Source organism: Chaetodon auriga, chromosome 5 (assembly GCF_051107435.1).
Source record: "Chaetodon auriga isolate fChaAug3 chromosome 5, fChaAug3.hap1, whole genome shotgun sequence".
NCBI lineage: Eukaryota > Metazoa > Chordata > Actinopteri > Chaetodontiformes > Chaetodontidae > Chaetodon > Chaetodon auriga.
Window position 1 is genome coordinate 22,447,924 of NC_135078.1, and position 19,238 is coordinate 22,467,161.

Consider the following 19,238-nt stretch of genomic DNA (forward strand, 5'->3'; position numbering starts at 1 on the left):
TTTATGATATGATCCACAACGTTTCACCTCTCCTGTGACAAAACAAAAAACAAGACACTCACCTGTGAAAAAAAAAAAAAAATTCAAGGCTCTAAATTTCAATCCTGTTGTATTTCACACAGTCATCATTCACTTCCACTGCTTCTGTTTTTCATATGTACAATTTCATTTTGAAGTGAATTCCTCTTCAATCGGAGAAAACTTGTTCTACAAAGAAGTGCTACATGGATAAGGTTCGATCACACTAAAAATACACAAACCCATCAGCGAGGCCTCTTTAGAAGAATGGGACCCAGTATGTCTTCTGCCTTTTCCACGGATATCAGTAGATTTCATGTGCTGTCATGTCTGCAGTCTTTCTCAGCAACGCATTAATGTTCATCATTCAAATCAATATATGTCCAACATGAACTGTAAACAGTGTGCGTGAGGCAGATAGCAGAGCTAGCTGTCTTTGGTAAACTCCGGCGCCTCCAGCGCCATGCTGACCTCCAGGCTGCCCGGCATCTCCAGGGCCAGAGCAGGGTGGCACGGCTGGGTGAAGCGCTGGCGGAAAGTGCCTAACAACTGACCACTTTGGGCATTGTAGAAAGACAGACGACCGAGCTGGTAATCCAGGAGAGTACCCACTCGCTCAGGCATCTCAATCACAAACACACTGGACTGAATGTCATTGTGGAGCAACTGATACCTGCAGCTGGACAGACAGGGGGAGCAAAGAGAGGAAGGATTAGACCAAAACAGTGATGGGAAGTAGAGTTAATTAGGGAGAAATGCTTTATGCCTACCCTGATGGTGTAGGGATGCACTGCAAACACCACGACAGGCTGTTTTCTCCCAGCGGGATGCTTCTATTGACAGCACTGTATGCCACTCCAAGCCTGTAAGCTGTGCTTCGTGACACAACGGTCTCCCAGTAGTAACGTCCTTGTGCCAGCAACAACTCACCCAGGATAGATGGGCACCTTGAAAACACACACACACACACACACACACACACACACATTCTGGTTTACACATAGTCATTAAAAGAGGGTCCAGCGAGTGTTTGGAGCTGACTGAAACTCACTGTTTGTCTGTAGACGGTGTGTTTTCGGGTGCATCCTGACAGTAGTGCAGCGTGGTCTGGTCCACTGACAGCTCCAGAGCAGGGTGAGCTGAGGCCTTCAGCAGGTGGAACCTCGTCCCTGAAAGCAGTAACAGGTCAGAGAAAAGAACATGAGAGTGTATTTGTGGAATGTTGCACACAAACAGAAGCACAAGGAGCGTTCACGTGTGTGTTCTGTTACCTTTGGTGGAAATGAGTGCGGCCTCGCTCTGCTCGCTGGCTCCAGCCTCATTCACAGCTTTGATGTAAAACAGATAATTCTCATTGGGCTGCAGGAGAACCTTCTGCTCACAGCTTTTGATACCTGAGATGGACCTAGGAGTATGCGACACACACCCACACACATGCACACACATAAACCTTGGTACATCAAAATGTTTCGGTGTATAAAATGCTTTACTTTAAATCTTTTGACCCATAGTTTGGGCAAGAAGTGTAACTATGTCACAGATTTTTCTGCCAATCTGGGTCTGTATCAACACCCACCTGAGCCCCTCTCCCTCCAGTTCATACTGGCGGCAGTACTCCAAGGTGTAACTCTGTTCAGGAGTCTGTTTAGCTGAGCTCCACCGCAGCGTGGCCGAATCCCACATGACTGTGCAGCGCTCGGTATCAATCACTGGTACTGATGGAGCTGCCAGAAAGAGAACAAGCTGTCACTAAATAAAACTAATCCTTTCTGAGCCTCCAAAAATGTAGGTACTGTAACAGAATTTACCACTAAAGACCGATTATTTAAACCGTATTATTATCTAAACTTCCTTCACAATGCTGGTAAAAATTAAAATGATGCTTTCTAGTTTTATCAGACAAAGTTGCTGTATTGTTGTAACTTCAGCTCCAGTGTCTGGACTGACCGGTTCTGAAGGTGAGTCTCTCGCTGGGCAGAGAGCAGCCGTTGTAGTTGACAGCCATCACCCACACCTTGTAGGTCTTGTCAGGCTCCAGCTCCTCCAGGACACAATAACTCTCCTTCACTGTCACGCGGTACTCCTCTGACACAGCTGTGGACAACGGCAGCCACAACACATGCACTGTGTTTGTATGCTGATTATTTCAGATCAGTAAAAGTAAGAATTCGATTTATCTATCAACTTTCATTTCTGTCTAAACAGTACATCAATTGACCTGAAGTAGAAGGTGATAAACACCACCCTGAAAGTATTTACCTCCTTGTGGATCCTCCATGCAGTAGACCTGGAAGCAGTCTATGATATCTCCAGGGTTGACTTTCCAGTAAACTGTGACACTGCCGCTGGTGGCTGAGCCTGGCTCCTGAGGCTGCAGCGTAGGCCTCTGAGGCACTGAGGCACAGACCAGGAGACATACATGATTCATAGCTGCCACATACATGCACACGATACAAGACTTCTCGAAGCTGACAGGTGCATCTGCAAAGACATGTTTTTATCAGACCCACCTGGGATTCCCTTGCGCTGTGCGAGGTGAGAGCTGGAAGTGTTGCCCTTGGCATAGTCCTCGAACACCAGCAGTCCCTTGGGACCCAGCTCCAGGGACATGGCTGAGTCCAGAGCTGCCTTGAGCCTGGCCACACAACCATAGCAATTAGTCTTTGGCTACAGCCACATTTCTTTCCTATATACTGAGCTTGAAATGGAAAATCTACCCCTACAATTGAATATTCAGCCTATTGGCATACTGCATAGGTTATAGCTCTGCAAGTCAAACAGCAAACTGTAGTGGTTATTACTATCTGATCTAATGTTAGTATTAACCAGTTAGAACACCACATTAGGTCACACTCCATTCACTGAAAGCCCATTACCTTGCATGAATGTCTTCAGGTGACTAGTGGGAGAACAGATTGAAGGGGGATTTATCAAAAATTCGATGTAAACCCTGAATATTGGCTGAATATGATCCCGCTGATCAGTTAACCTCAGGACTCACCCGTGCGTCAGTCTCAGCCTCTCTGGCCGTGGTTTCCAGTGTGGCCTTGGCAGAGTCAATGCTCTCCTGGAAGGAGACAATCTGGTCATACAGCTGCTCCAGCTTGGCCTTCTTCTCCTCTTCCATGCTGACGGACATGTTGTTGTACTGCTCCATCACCAGAGCCATCATCTCTTCGTTCTGTGCCTGCATCACCGCCTCGGTCTCCACACACTGGTCCTGGTCAAGAGGAGAGGGACAGAAAACAGAGACATTATCTTCACAAATATTCCTAAGTTGAATGATATGATGGGCTGTATCATATCACTGAATGTCAGTGGTATGCATATATCAAAGAGACATATAGTCCCATTTCGTTTCATCTTGTTTTACCTCTACTGAGTTGTAGGCCAGTTCAAGCTCAGACACCAGGTCCTCGATGTTCTCTGACCTCCCCTGAAGCTCTGAGATCCAGTCACTCAGCTTCTCCTGATGAGCGAGACACTTGCAGGTTAAATGTCACTTTCATATCCCATATCCTCTGACACCACCATACAGCTGGGATTAAAAGTTATGTTCACAGTTTTTCAGGTCTATTTCCTCACTGCCCATGAAGAAATCCCTTTGTGATGTGTCTTCAGTGGAAGAGATGGGGAACAAAATGTACAGTCTACAGGGTAAAAAAATGTTTTTGTTTACCGAGACAATGTTCCTTTGCTGAGTCACATTAGAAGGATCATAAAAACAAAGAGGAAACTCCACACTGAAAATACTGATTTGGGTGACTCAGACTGCTGAAGCCTCATATTTTGCCCATCACTTATAGAGAGGAGGAACATTTACAGTGAAGAATAACTCCTGAAAGCTACAAACGAGCACGTGAGCACTGGAAAAATATGAAGCTTTCCTTTGATAAAAAGATGAGCATTGTTACTTTGTGGATATGACTGATGATAAAAGTGCACCAAACTCTTCACACCAGCAGAGCTTTGAATCAACATTAAATAGTGGCTGTGCAGCTCTCTGGGGGTTGACACTGTGGGGCATGTTGCACCTCCACCCACTCCCCAACCAGCGATGTCACAGCAAGTGTATTTGACAGGTAATAATGGAAAGCAAATGGTGTGACATCAATGATTAGGGCGCAATATATCTGATTCAATCGCTAAATGTATGTGTTTGTGCATTGTCGTGGTTAGCTGAGCCTGACCTTTTACCTTTAACGCCAAGCATGTGAGGAGGTTCAGACTCTCTAGCTGGAAAGTTTAGAAGCCCTTGAGAGACCTTGTCTCAATTTCTTGATATGCTGGGTGGAGACTGGATACTGTTTAGACTAGCTGGCTAACACGCCTCTATTCATGACCTTGTTTTCTTGGGTGGACTGTTGGAAAGATTCTTTGTCAAGCAAGCTCCATGTCACCACTGTTGTCAGGGGTCTGTTTCCTGGTACCAGTTATTGTAAATACATACATGTGTTTTAAGATAACAGAGACTAATGAGAGTGTTTATTATTCACCAAAATAGAGACTGACCTAAATGTGCAATTTTATTAATGAAATGCAGCAGTTTTCTGCAGTGTTGCAATCATGGCTGTTTTTTTTTAAGACTCGGGTGATATTACAGTAAACTGCACCTTCCCTTCACTTCTTATTTACTGGAACAAAGAACAGACGTTTCGACAGCACATTCATTGATGTCATTGAATCAGACCTCCTAACTGTCTTTCTCTGAACTGAGTTTTTCACCTGCTCTAAAGTTTCAATTAATCATTTGCTGGGTATTAAACATTTCCCACCAGTGGCAATATCTAAAATATGAATTTTATTAAGGCAGTCTGATGGACCTGTGGGGTCCCAGTTAACGGGAGATGGATGCTCCTTTGTGTTGTCATTATTTAGACTGATTAGACAGGTTAATCTTCAGGTTAAAATGTTGCCTTGTGCAGCTTTAAGGGCAATCATCAGGGAGGATATTCCAGGAAGAGGAACGGTGGCAATCCCCTGACACCACCCCAACACTGACAGCTCACATTTAACTAGGTCAAGCTGTGGTCCCTTATTGCTCCCTGCTCCTTCTGAGGCCGACCGCCTCTTCACTAAGAGTCAGAAAACAGGTGTGTGTGTGTGTGTGTGTGTGTGTGTGTGTGTGTGTGTGTGTGTGTGTGTGTGAGGAGAAATGTGTGAGCATACTTGCACATATCCATGCATGAAGAAGTTCAGGGTGCATTGCACACTTAGCTCAGAGAACTGGCCTGGATACAGTTTTGCTAAGTTGTTTTGCTCAACTTGTCAGGATCGATTTTACCCTCCGTGGAGTATCTGAATACACCACACTTCTCGGTGCTGAAGTCAGACCTGCATTAAAGCTTTGATCTTTGTCTTATTTACAGTCCAGCTGTCAATGTTTCATAGAAATACAACTCACACATACACAAGACCTGGTTCAAATATCATCTGGAAATGACATTTGATCACTCTCAGTTTGTTCCAGCTTTCCTTTGATTTAGATGCCAGATACTTCACTATAATTGTTTAGCAAAAACATGATGAAATATGTCACTTCATGTTGTCGAATGTATCCTCACAGATCACAGGAAAACAGCTGAAAACCCAATATTATCTCTTCTTCTGAATGAAGTGTCTTGAACTACAGTGAGGAACCATGAACTTTAGAAACTGCACAAACAGCTTTTGGAAAACTGCATGTAAAAGAAAACAAAATGATTTTTTTAGGTTGCTAGAAGGTGCTATAACATTATTAGAAAACAAACAAAGCTGATGGCTGACTCTGATGGCCCTCAGGGATATATCAGTCTCGACTTGATGATGTCACACTGGACCTTTCCACCGATCAAAGTAGAGCATTACATCACAACAGTTCAATGTGCTGGAGCGCAGCCTGCCAGCAGCCTGAGAGCGTGCAATCTGCCAGCATGAATGGAAAAGTTACAGCCGACAGATTTAGGATCACTTAATTATATGATGACCCAAACTAATGCCAGTAAAGTGCGTGATGATCATAACCGTGTGTTGTAATAATGCTGGTAAAGTGTATGATGATGAGCTGCTATTTGATTACAGCACGCCATCAGACATGAGAACTGCTGCATTGCTTCAGCAGCAGCCTGCGAAAATGATCACTGTGAAGTCTCTGAGGCCACAGACAGAACGAAAAGAAAAGACGTGTTGTCTGATCTGAAAAGGAATGATTCAACATTTTGGGAAATATGCTTATTTGCTCCAAGAAAGACAGAAAATAGGGTTGTTTCCAAAAAAGTTGAATTAGTCCTTCAAATCTATTTGTAACATTTTGCCAGACCTTATAAGACATGTGCATTTACTAATACTGTGCAGTTAACTAACAGTATAATGCAAAACAGTTCAACAGCACCACTAACTGCAGCCTCCAAAAGGACCATACAGCTGAATCAACACCTCTCTAACACATTTCCAATAAAAATGGACCGTATAACCTTCATGAAGATAGGATTTATGGCAGGACAGTTGCATTAGGCTTTGTTAATTTTAGCAGTGGATCCCTAATAAACTGGCAACTGAGTGTATATTCCTTTTGTTTGCCAAAAAGCCACACACACACACAGAATATAATATTATAAACAGAAATCTCTCAACACCTACCACAGATTAGCAGATGAAAATTCACTGTATTTAACCAAGATCTTACAGCAGGGGTGTCTGGGACCAGAAACTGAAGTGCTAAGTAATAGTCCTTACTTCTTCTAAAACATGTCATCATTGTTAACTCTAAAAGAAATGTTTATGTACAGAATAGATGTTCGTATTCACGCGGTACACTACCTTAATTTCCTCGTAGGCTTTGTCCACAGCGGTCACCTCATGGCTGTGATGCTCTCCAGACACACAGTCGTCCTCTGACAGCAGACATCCACAGGTGAGACAGAACCAGTCCATCCCCTGCAGCTCAGCAGCCAGTCGGGCCAGACTCTCCTCTTCTTCATCAATGATTTCATAGTCAGCCTCAATGAGCTCTTCTTCTGGGGACAGATCAAAGACTTTCTCCTCCTCCTTCTCCATCACCATCTCCATCCTCTCCTCTCTCTCCTGACCACACTCAGGTTTTGCTTCCTCTGCATATCTCTGTGTTTCAGGTTCTGGCATCTCTTTTGCATCCTGTTTGGATATCACTTCATATTCAAGCTCCTCAGCAGTCACCTCTGGAGCCTCTGTGTCTGCCTCATCTTGCTCTATCTTTTGCCCTACACCCTCTCTGTGCAGATCAATCTCTGGACCTGAATCCTCTTTAACAATATTTGTTTCTGAGGCGTCCTCCATCTTGTGCATCTCTGCTTTCTGTTCCACATCTGCTCCTCCTGACTGCATATCCTCTCTGTGTAGCCCGGATAAATCCTCCTGGGGAGTAAAGCTCCTCAAAGGGGAAAAGACACTTTTGTATTCTTCAAAGTCACACTCCACCTTCTGCTCATCTTTGTTAGCCTCCTCCAGAGGTGTGGGACTTGGGTACAAATTGTCTAACTCATTTCTAGGTAGTCCTTCTTCCTTTAGAGCAACTTCTGGTTTTACTTCCAGTTGAAACTCCGTCACTGTTTCTTCACTTGGTGCCTGAAGTGTCTGTGGGCACAGTGTGATGGGTTCAGGTTCTATGAGACCTTCACATGTGCTGTCAGGTTCAGAAACAGCTACTGTAGTCGTCTGACTGATCTCTATGTCCATCTCTACAGTTTGTCCTTTGGGAACAAGAAGGATTAAATCATCACCCTCATTCACCACCTCCTGAACATCAGGTCTAGAGTCCACTGTAGGTGTTGTATCTTTGGTTTTAGGTACAAGCTTTGTTTTGTCTGATCCTCCGTGAGTTGATGACTCCTCTTGCTGATGCTGCTTGGACTCAAGAGTTTCATGCCACTTCTTGTCTGAACCTGTGTCGACTTCAACTGGCCTCACAGGTTTGGTTACGTCACTTGAAATCTCAGTTTTAACCTCTGACCTCTGATCAACTTCAGTAAGAAGTCCAGGCACCTGGATCTCAAATGCAGTTCCTTCTGTGAAAGCTCCACGCTCTTCCTCTCCTTCAGGAGCTGCTGTTTTACCATCTGTCGTCTCAACACTTGCTACCTCCTGAAGATCAATCTGAACTTGAGTTTGGATCTCTTTTTCACGCACTGCTTTTTCAGTTACTTCCACTACTGCGTGTACTGCAGCATCACAGTCAGTGACAACCTCAACAGGTGCAACATCTTCAGGAACAACTTCAGCTGTTTTTTTTCCCTCAGACAGTAATGGTTCAGCTGATGTCCCTATTTCAGTTTCAAGTTCTTTCACTTCAGCTGAGGCCTCTGCTGTGGACTCAGTTATTACTTTCTCATCAGCAGCCACCATCTTAGTGTCAGTAGCTGCCTCCTCAGACACACGCTTCTCCGTGGTTTCTGTTGGCATTTTAGATTTAGTGATAATGTGAGGGACCTCTCTGCTTACAGGTGCTATCATAGCTGTCTCCCCTGAAGCTTTACTGCGAGGTGTTTCTGCTGGCACGTCCCTCTGATGCTCCTCACTCTCCTCTGTTTTCTCTATTTTACTCTCCAGCTGTTGAATTCTCGGATGTGATTCAGCAGTGCTGCTCTCAGGAGCCTCACTCTGGTCTCTCTTTATCTTGAGTTTCACTTCCTGATCCTCCATCTGATCTGATGTCAGTTTAGATGTCTGAATTGGTTCTTTTGAGGCTTCCCTGACTGTCTGCTCCTCCTCCTTCCTCCCCTTTTCTGCTTCTGTAACTATTTCCCTTTTCCCTTCAAATGTTGCTGATTTTAAATCTTCACTCCTATCTGCAACACTGACCTCCTGTGTCTTTGGTTCCTCTGTCTTTGCCTTGTCCTCGTCCTCCTCTTTGACCACTCTTGTTAGACATCCTGTCATTTCAAACTTATTCTGGGACCACATCGTCCTCCCCTCATTTCTGTCCTCCAGTGACTCCCCTTGAACATCCACTGTGGGAGTTTCATCCTTCAGAGTAAACTTCTCCAGGTACCCGTCTGCCTCCTCTGAATCTGACAAACGTCTCTTATAAGACTTCTCAGAAGCCACGCTCTCTGCCTCAGAGTGCTCCTCGTCACTCTTCCTCCTCTCGCCCACAGCATCCTCGTAAAGGTCTGAGTACATAAAAGACATGGCAGTGGGCTCCTCGAGCAGGATGGGGTCAATGATCTTAGGGGGTCCAGGTGAGATAAAGATGGGCGTGAGGGTGGTTTCTTCACTCCCAAACAACACTGAACCGTTCTCCTTTGCAGATCTCTGACTCTCTCGTCTCATTCTCATCCGCGCTCCACCCTCCGCCTCATCATCATCTCTCCGCTGCAGTGCATCAGGAGGAGCTCCTTCACCATAGAAGACCTCGTCCAGGTGTTCCCCAACTATCTCCACATCCGTAACAAAGACAAAAGAGTCTTCTGATGCAGATGGGCTGTCTGTAGCTGCCTCCTTCGCAGGCTTTGGCTCCTCTCTTTGGGGCTTCGCTACAAGTTGTTCTGCCACCTTGTGCAGCTCTGAAACTTGTTCCCCAGGAACCACCACATCAACCAAGGTAAACTTCTCGAAGTAGTCTATGTCGCTGGTGCTCTCTTTCTGAGTAGGTGTGCGTCTGAGCTCTGTGTCAGCTGATGGCTGAGGAGAGTCTTGTTCTGAGGGCTGAGGAAAGATCACAATCAGCCGTAAATGTATAGAGGACAATTTAGTGTTTACAATAGCATTTTACCAGACAAATTAAGATTTCAACTTCATGTGGATGGAAAAAAAGGCAAATGAAACCAAAGACAGAGTTTGAAAGTGTTAGAAATGAACTACATCATTATCAACTCAACCAGATAAATGTGTAAATACCTCTTGGTGATCCAGTATTTCCCCCTCCTCTGTCTGTTTCTGTGTCCAGTCATGATGGTTTCGAGACCTGATCTTTGGAGTTTGGTCCAAATAAGACAAATTGTCCTGCAGATCTGTGCTCTCCTCCTCATCCACAGTGGGAAGTTTGGAGGGGACCCTGATGTTGAGAATCTCATAACCCTCTGAAATCAAACTGAACAGCTGCTGATCTTTGTTTTTGATTTCCTCCATGTCCGGCTCTGTTTCCGTTTTCTCCTGTTTGATGTTAGGAAGAGAAACCTCTGCCATCTCCAGTCTCTCCACTCCCAGAGCTGAAGCTGATCTTGAACTACCAGGTCGGCTCAGTCTGTCCCCCAGCCTGCTGCTCCTTCCTCCAGACCTCGTCCTCCTGCGGACTATTTTCTCCTCATCGAAGACGATGGTGATCTTTCCAGCAGCTCCAGAGCCCTCCATGCTGTAGGCTTCAGAGATAGAACTGGTCTCAGAGGTCCAGGGCGTAGAGCAGCGGCTAGAGGCCGTCTCCCAAACAATACCACTGTCCTCACTCTGAACAGTTACCATGGAGAACGATGGATCCACCATCAGGCACTGGAGTTTGGGCTTCACAGACTGGTCCTGCACAACCTCTCGCAGGCTAGAGGAGAGAGGAGTGGACTGGGTTAGAGGTAGGAGAGCAGGCTGTATGTGCAGTTCACAAGAAGAAGAAGTATAACTAAACCGGCTAACTGCAAGAGGAGATCCTTTTGGCACAGACCATGGAAACACAAGCAGAGAACGAACCAATGAATCAAATCAAAACATATCTGAGCAAGATGTGCCAGCACTGAAACCTCATTCACATTTTGCACCTGAGGTACGTTCACAAATCTAAGCTGAAAACACGATAACACCCGCCGATCTATTCTCAAGATAATATCTTGACGAGCGTGGATCTCCAGCATTAGACCTGGTGTCTGGTGCCAGGCTGCCGATGTGGGTGACGAGCTGAAAAAATAATGATGATATGGCCTCTGAGCTGTCCCTCCAGCTATGAATACATCTGGGCTACTGCAGGGTGACAAGCGTCATTCATGTAATATTAGAGAAGAGGTGCCTGGCCTTCCCAGATACATATAACATATCAGTGTCCTCTACTATTTAAGACATGGCAAGGATAACTAGAGCACCCAGTATGAAATACGATAAATGAGATGTAAAATATGGGATGGTGAATAATATCAAATGTTAGAATAGAGCTGTCTGCAGTGCCACACTGACAACGTGAGCTGAAGAACCGACGGTCTTTTAACGTATTTAATGAAAGTAATAGAGTGCTGCTTTGTGTCACTGGGATTCACTTGTCCAGACTGACATAAGACTTGTGTTGTCACTTTTCTCTCTTTAAAGCAAAATGTACCTGAGCCAGAAAGGTCAGAAACAAGTAGTTTCTCACAGATTCCATTCAATACATTTCATGGGAAAATCTCTCAGCAGGGGAGACACCGCTTTTCACAAAGCTAAAGTGAGGCACAATTGAGGTTATTCAGCTTGTAAGATCCAGAATGTAAAGCACCTGTTTTGTAGTTCCTCCACTTCGTCTTCATCGTCCTGGCTGATGGCCTCTGAAGCCTCACAATGAAACTCCTGCAGCTCCGTCATCTCCGAGTCCAGACTCTCACACTCCTCCATCTTGGTAATATCCTCCCTCTCTATTTTTTGCAGTTCCCCAATGTTGTTTCTTTTCTTTTCTTTCAGTCCTTGATGTTTTCAGCCACTCTGATTTCGAAGAGTTGGTCTGCCTGTTTCTGTCATTCTAAGTTGGGATGTGTCCATCTGACTCAGCGGGGGACAGAAATAGACTGAGTGGGGAAAGAGAAGAGGGGAGTGGAGTCAGTGAGGGGCAAAGCAGTTAAAGAGGATGAGTGTGAGTCTTAGGTTTAGCACTTTATGAACAAACTCTAAGAAGTTAGATTTTGAACTTGTCATTAAAAGACTTGTAGTTTTTTGAAAGTCATTATCTTGGTCTGTTCCGGTGGCTAACAGCCGAATGAGACAGTGTGACTTTAAGATTAAAATCCCCTTCACTAAGTTAAATATAGGCCATGAGCTGAAACAGGACCCACCCTGGTCCCCCTGCTGCTGGCAGCAACACTAAACAGGGCGACACACATACACACACCTATAGATGCACGCACACATGCACGTCTTGTAAAGTATCTACCCCCTAGCAGTACTGGCACTATGCAGGAGTCATAAAACTAGGTGTAATAAGGCGTCAAACCACAGAACAAAAACTCATCAACGCAGTCGCTGCCAGAGGAGGCTGTAAACAACACTGGAACAAAAGGCGAGGATATCCAGGAGTCATTCTGAGCTGGCTTTATGATATTTAAGGCCTATGAATCACAAGCAACTATAACGTGCTCAGTGACATCAGAGCTCCCAATGACGGTGGATAAACAGCATTACCCAAATAAACAAAGCAGCTACAACAAATTATCAGGTGGACTGGACCAGATCGATGGGGTAACCTGTACCAGGTTAAATATTATTTCTATGGACAGAATCGTCAAATATGATATGATAATGTGTGATGGATTATCAAGTGTTTATTGTTGAGTCCTATTCGCAGTGCACACCCCAGAACGGACCTTGATACCATTTTGCATTGAGAAATTACCAAACTTAAAGGATAAAATTAAAAACGTAACTGAAGCTCTCTTTGTCAAACTCTCAACACACCTGAACATGAATGACAGCTGCAAAAAAAAGAAGTTGGTGTACAATTTAATATGATTTTGGCACTTCTGTTAGCATAGCCAAGAATTCAGTGGGCTTCACATAGAGCTCAAAAATATAAAGTAACAATCATACATCTTCAGAGATTTATTTTTTAAATAAACATTTAAAAGTCAGTAATGTACAAAATGTACAAAAAGGCAACAATGAAACATATAAACAACAAAAAAGTCACACTGTAACTTTCAAATAACTTATGTTAAATGAACCAAAAATGAGTGAAGAACACGTCACTTTTTGTCCAAATAAATCAAGTGGATACTGAACTAAATAAAGACAGTATGGGCCTGACACCAGTCAGGGAAAAAAACAAAACATTAGGAACAATAACAAAGGAGTGGGAATATCCAGAATCCAGCCCTCTAGTGATCCACCTCAGAGTCACTTAAATTACGATGGATGCCAACTTAAAACATCACTTAATAACAAGCTCAGTTTTCAGAGGAACTTAGAAAGATGGTGATGATGAAAAAAGGGAGCGCCTTTAATGCAGCTGTAGAAAAAAGTGTTGAAACCCACAACAGATTCGCAACTGACCTAGAAAAATAGAAAAAAGGCTTTTATGTTACAGGTTCGTCTAGACGGGCTGAAGATAATATAATGTATATACTGTACACATATGTGGCAGAAACAAATTATTGGCATCTTTAAGACAGATATTGTGCAGTATGGCTCTAGCAATATGGATATAACTAGAATTGAGATTGACACAGTTGAGCCCAGTCCAACCTAAACATTTAAGCTAGCTTCAAATAACAGCAGGTCGCAGGTATTATTTTGTCTTTTCACAATTAGTCGGTAAACTTAACTTCTTCCCAGGAATGCTATGTGCGTTAGGAAGGAGGGCCGAGTAGCAGCAATAACCACCTCTGATAACACTGACCATTATTTTCCTTCAATGCAGCATCTCTCTGTCGCCAATTAAAGTGACTGGATGTTCATTTCAGAGCCCTCTGGTGTCACTACGCAAATACTGTATATCGTGGGTTACAATAATTACAAAAGACTGACAAAGTCTGCAAAGCATTCGAAGATGAGTATCAACTATCACAGGACATACAGTCTGTGTGTGGCAGATGCAGCCAGAGCATTCAGCGTCCCAGAGTCTGGCTCTGAGGTGCAGAGGCAGCAGGACCCCTGTCTCAGCACATCCCAAAGGTCTCTCTTTGTCTTGAGGTAGAAGACTCCCGTCAGCTCCTCTCCTTAGAGGAATCCCTTATCTTCTGAATGACTCCTCATTAATGATGGCTCTGACTGGGAGGATGGAGTTCAGGTCCTTCCTCTGATGTAGTATCCGACATGACTGTGCAGACACAGATAGAGGAGCAGGAGGAGGAGGATTATGAATAGCTCATGGTTGGTCCACAGTGGTTTGGAGGAAGAAACAAATGAATAGGTTATCAGGACTGGCGTGTACCTCAGAAAACTGATCTTTAATGGCATCAAACTTGATCTTCTCATGGACTGCCCTGGCAACGTTATTTCTTTCAAATGGCTCTGAAACATAAGGAACTGCTGTCAGTCACTGAATATGTAGCATTAGTGGGGACATTTCTCACAATGATGCTCCGGTTAGTGTTGGCAGTGGCATGTTGCGTCCATTAAAATATTTACCGACCTTCCACACATATGAATTTGTTTCTCCACTCTTTAGAATTGGTCTTGGGAAAAGCTCTGGCCTCTCGAACAGAGATCACCTGCTTATCCCATCTGCAAGATACAGAAACAGCAAAGCAAGGGAATTAGTTAGTGCTACTGATACTAAAAATAAACACAATGACCAAGGTCCTCAAGGACCATAACAGTGGCTAATAAACTACAATATATGCAGTCTTTACTGTCAAAAAACAAAGAGATAATTCTGTTATTTTCAGTTTAGTTCAGTGCAGTATAAAACAGGCAACTGAAACTTAATGTGAACATGAAGCATTTTTATTTTTGTCATGTGATTAACAGTTTTGCAAACTCATTCTTATTGGTCTTTACAGCCTTAAATGTTGGAGCTCCATTGAATGCATCAAATTCAAGGTACAATAACAGCAGTAAAGCCATGCAAAATGTATGCCAAGGGCAAGCAAATGCAAAGTCACTCTGTATGTGTGATCTGTTTGAGTGTTGTGTTTGTTTTTTTTTAAATTGGAAAATGCAAATATCATTGCATGTTTGCGTGGTGAGTTTTTGTTCAACCTTGCGACTGCAGCATGGCAAGGTAACACACAAACTGCAAAAACAGGGATCATGGTATGTCATGTTTAATGCTGTGTAAGGCCAAAGGTCCCACCTGCTCCCGTCCTTCACCCAGAAACATGAAACCAGAGAAGAGGATGCAGGGCAGAGGGACGAGAGGAGAGACAGGGGACTGGTGAGGGAGAAGACGTTGGCCAGAGGAGCAGGAGATGAGGAATGGGAGCAAGAAAATGAGCAGGCAGAAGAACCATGGGTGCATCTGAAACACTAGACTCTGTAATGTGATGTCCTTAGGAGATACCTGAAGTATGTGGCATAGTATTTGAGAAAGCCCAGAAGCAGCTCTCCAAGAGAGGACTGGTTTCTTGAGATGTAGGGGGGGATGTGTTTGGGTCCCTCTGGAACCATGTCAATGTCCACAACGGGATTAAAACACTCCTGAAAATTAAGGCAGAAGAGAAAAGGAGAAATACTTGAAACCCTTTCAGTGTAGTATAGATTCATCCTTTGCCATTAATGAAGCAAAGAATTTTTACAAAGAGAGACGGAGGACATGAACGGAAAGACGTGTTTATAAGGCAAAGGGGACACTTACTGGGTAATCCCTCTGTAGAGAGGGAAGCACCGGTTCTCTAAGAGCTGTGAAGAAAGCAACACATATAAGAGGAGATTCACAAGGATTCAAAAGTACAAATGGGAATGAAGAAAGACTTTGTCTGTGTGTGTGATTGTACTGACTCTGGAGGTAGTGCAGCACCATCAGCACCAACGTGTAGCTGCTTAACGTTCCTTTGCTGGCATCATTGATTTGATTGTGTCGTGCCCATTTCTTGATAACAAGGATCATGGGTCTTATCCTGAGATCAGCTGAGAGACAAAAGACTAAGTCAGCAGGTCAAACCAAGACAAGAAAACTCTGTCATCTGCCTTTCAAGAATCAAATGCACCACTTGCGGATGGACTAATATGCAGAGTGATCAGTCAGTCAGAGCCGACTTAAAATTAGACAGAGGAGTTTTGAAGAGTTGCTGCCATATAAAACAAGGTATTAATGACTCTCACCCACCATAGGCATAACTCTTCAGAAGGAATGTGTTTCTGATGCCCACTGTGTTGTTGACATTCAGATCAAACTCCAGATCACTAAAGAGGGAAAGAGAAGTGAAACAGTCACATTAACACTTCTCTAACTTTTATGATGCTGTTAAAAAAAGGGGCTCAAAGGACTGTTTTGATCCTACCTGCCTTTCTCTCTGAACCTGAGGATCGGCACTTTGGCTCTGATCAGCTGAATCCTCTCTACATATGCTATGAATCGAAACAAACATCGTGACATCAAGACTAGTTGTGGTTTCCTTTTCAGCAAACATGAAACTTATTATTCAATGGGCAAATAGCTCCACCTGCTGGAGTCTGTGGTAAATATAAAAAGTGGGGGAAAGTTTTACCATTTAATGGTAAAACTTGTTGGTCATATGCAGCTAAGCTAAGTAAGAAGTAAGTAAGATGGATACAATTAAGTAACAGTTCTTCCAAGCATGTTAAGAGGACATTAAATTATTCTAAGTGATGTGATGTTCACAAAAGTGTTTTCATTACTCACACAGTGATTTGAACAACCTTCGGAGGCCAGAGAGGACATGAATGGGATCAGGTCTTTTCTGAAACAGAAAAACATGCAACTGTTTAAGTGGGTATCAATAATTATACACACAAACACACATTTTGGATGACATTCAAGGTGCAGAGTCAGAGATAACTCACGTTTCCTTTGAGGACCAGACACAGATCAGCATCACTGCTCCGGCAGCCCAAACCATTCATAGAAGATCCAGTCAAGTAAAGTCGTGCCACTGCAAGAAACAAACTTAGTGAACAAGAATCACAAGAGGATGTGAGAGCAGAGCGTGACTGTGCATTTTATACACACCTGCATAGACACTCTGTATGTCTTGCTGCAGCCAAGTTCGGATCATCTCCTTCCGGTTCAAATCAGAAGATTGCTGCTGGCACGCCTCAAACAGCTCCACCATCTGAGCACTCAACTGAGGGCACAAACACATGCACACTGACGAAACCAAGCATACTTGCATGAACACACAGACACAAACGCTACAGCTTAAGGCCATCTGAAAATACCTTGTCCTCTGCATAGACCTGCAGGCTGTCGGAGCTGTCTGGCACAGCAGGCACCTGAGGGTGGGGATGGGAGTGCGAGACGGGATACGAGCGATCAAAATCAGATCTTGATGATCCCGCTACCGCTTGCTCAGGGCGACGAGGTGGAGGGGTCCGAAGTAACGGGGAATCAATTGATGGGTGGGAAGAGGATTCGAGGCGTTGCCGCTTCACAGCATGAGAGCTGTATTCAACATTGTGCCTCCTGAAAGACAGATAACGAAAGTAAAAACTCTGACATGGCATGTGACGCGGAAAAACTTGTACTTCTTGTCAATCTTCACTTCAGTGAATAGGAGAGTGAAAACTTACTCAGCTCAAATGTTCCTTACTTGAATATACAAGCTTATTACAACACAAGAGAGGAAAATTGGTACAGCGCGTATACATGGACCACAAACTTAAAGCAAAACTACAAAACTACATCACCCAGAAGCAGGTATCCAGTCCTTTACATTATCTGGGGCGTCGGGAACATCAACAAGGTTGACGCCTCGTTACTTCCAGACAGCCAGGTCAACTAACCATGTCAATGCACAAATTCACCATTCCTTCATATCCATAAATTCATCCCATAATATGTAATGGATAAAATTGAACTTTCAGGTCAGTCTCTATTTTGATTAATAAATAAACACCCTATAAACAGCCTCCATTGTCTTCAAGAATTAATCTATTTACAATTCTTGTGCCAAGAACATGGCCCGAACATGTATACAGCTGATATTCAAATACATTACGTTAACCAACCATATTTAGCAGGTTTCATACATTTGCATTCAAACTCTCCCCACAATATGTGAAAGGAAAATGTTTATGAAGCGGAGGTGAGTGTAATGACATGCAAGAAAGAGAGTCATGAATAAATGGTGAAATTACATACTTGCGCCCATTGGTCAAAGTTGGTGTTCGAGGAGGAAGGACTGGAGAAGTGGATGGTGTGGGCTTCCATTCGTATGTGGGCAGTCTGTCTAGTCCAGGGACACAGAAGCTGACAAACAGGCACATATTATTGCACAGAAGTTTAACTACTATTTTACTGAGGCCGTTCGTGTTTAGTTCACCAGTGCAGTTAGTTTCTTCTTTAGGCTCACCTGTTGACACCAGCCAGACTTTGGTGGTTGTAATCGTAGTACCGGGTCACAGGGGGCGGTGGATACAGGCCGTTAGTGTAGGCTGAATGCCCCGTCGGTGCAGCGCTGCGGTTGAACATGCTGCGGTTCTTCACAGACCTTCAGCATCAACTCCGCTGATTTCCTGAAACAAACACAACAGTGTGACAATACAGCTGGTGTCGTCAGCAATTAAACAACAAATCTGGCTATCACAATTGATTAACTGATCACTCAGCAGTAATGGTCATCGCCCGAAAAGTTACTGAAGAAACCAAAACTTATCGGTGATCGCGTAACAAAGCGAGCTAGCGTTAGCTCCTACCTTGTTAAGCAGCGCCAAGCTAGCTTAGCTAATTCAAATATCGGAAAGGATATTATCACAAAATTAAAACTGTTTCTCTGCAGAGTCGTGTCAGGAGTATGTCTGTGTAAATGTGTCACTAAATGTCACTAAAAACTAGTGATGGGTCGTACCGTCCCGACGCTCCTGAGCGTGTGTCGACAAATCCCGGAAGTGTTTAGGGAAGCGCGTATCGACGCTTGTGTCGTTTACGGCGAGTGACGTCACTGATGACGTTCGAAGCCTCGCTGGTTCAGGAATTGGTTCGACTGTCGGCGCCATTTATGAACATATGTATATACCGCAATGGATCCGCACACACTTCGTGGGTTAGTGTTGGCGATTTGTTGGTTTGTGTGTGTGACATTGAGTTGCATTTTGATATACTGCTGCTTATTTTGATGGAGCCTGTGAGAAAGAGAAAGTTTTCCTCATGTGGAAACATTCTGATCCGATCTCTCCCAATAAAACAAGTACACTTTCAGCAACATTATTACATGTGTTGCATGTTTGTTATAATCCAAGGTGAAGTCTTTGTTGTGTGCTAAAGAATTGGGGTACAACAACAACACCCTATCGATGCTGAGGCATTTTTGTGCTTTGCATGAAAATAATGAGGGGAATGTGCCCATATTTTGTTTCTGAATAAAACGAATGAGGTCCTTAAGTTGCACAATCAAATTCACTGTTCTCTTCATGTTCACAAGCCCGTCCACTGCCCCTTACCTTGTTAAAACACTGCAACAGTTGTAATTGTTCCCCTGCCATTA

General features: G+C 43.8%; 2 protein-coding genes across 3 annotated transcripts; both read right to left on the reverse strand.

The window, feature by feature from the left end:
• Positions 1–121: 121 nt before the first annotated feature.
• On the reverse strand, positions 122–11,538 carry cmya5 (cardiomyopathy associated 5). Its single transcript, XM_076730550.1, has 14 exons — positions 11,423–11,538; positions 9,871–10,504; positions 6,817–9,678; positions 3,392–3,487; positions 3,020–3,238; positions 2,895–2,917; positions 2,529–2,653; positions 2,278–2,412; positions 1,966–2,112; positions 1,595–1,742; positions 1,290–1,423; positions 1,070–1,187; positions 789–965; positions 122–697 (listed from the first exon to the last, which is right to left on the reverse strand). The coding sequence occupies exons 1-14, from the start codon at positions 11,536–11,538 to the stop codon at positions 445–447; spliced, it is 5,187 nt and encodes a 1,728-aa protein (XP_076586665.1). The 3' UTR covers positions 122–444.
• A 1,082-nt stretch (positions 11,539–12,620) lies between these two features.
• On the reverse strand, positions 12,621–18,650 carry tent2 (terminal nucleotidyltransferase 2). 2 transcript variants are annotated; one of them, XM_076729768.1, is made up of 15 exons: positions 18,603–18,650; positions 18,108–18,270; positions 17,897–18,004; positions 16,975–17,218; positions 16,766–16,880; positions 16,600–16,688; positions 16,439–16,496; positions 16,077–16,143; positions 15,902–15,978; positions 15,574–15,702; positions 15,431–15,474; positions 15,137–15,273; positions 14,267–14,358; positions 14,066–14,145; positions 12,621–13,951 (listed from the first exon to the last, which is right to left on the reverse strand). In XM_076729768.1, the coding sequence occupies exons 2-15, from the start codon at positions 18,224–18,226 to the stop codon at positions 13,865–13,867; spliced, it is 1,446 nt and encodes a 481-aa protein (XP_076585883.1). In that variant the 5' UTR covers positions 18,227–18,270; positions 18,603–18,650; the 3' UTR covers positions 12,621–13,864. The 2 variants fall into 2 exon arrangements, with proteins under 2 accessions (XP_076585883.1, XP_076585884.1); XM_076729769.1 differs by lacking the exon at positions 18,603–18,650 and adding an exon at positions 18,451–18,589 and having other exon boundaries at positions 12,622–13,951.
• Between the last annotated feature and the right edge of the window lie 588 nt (positions 18,651–19,238).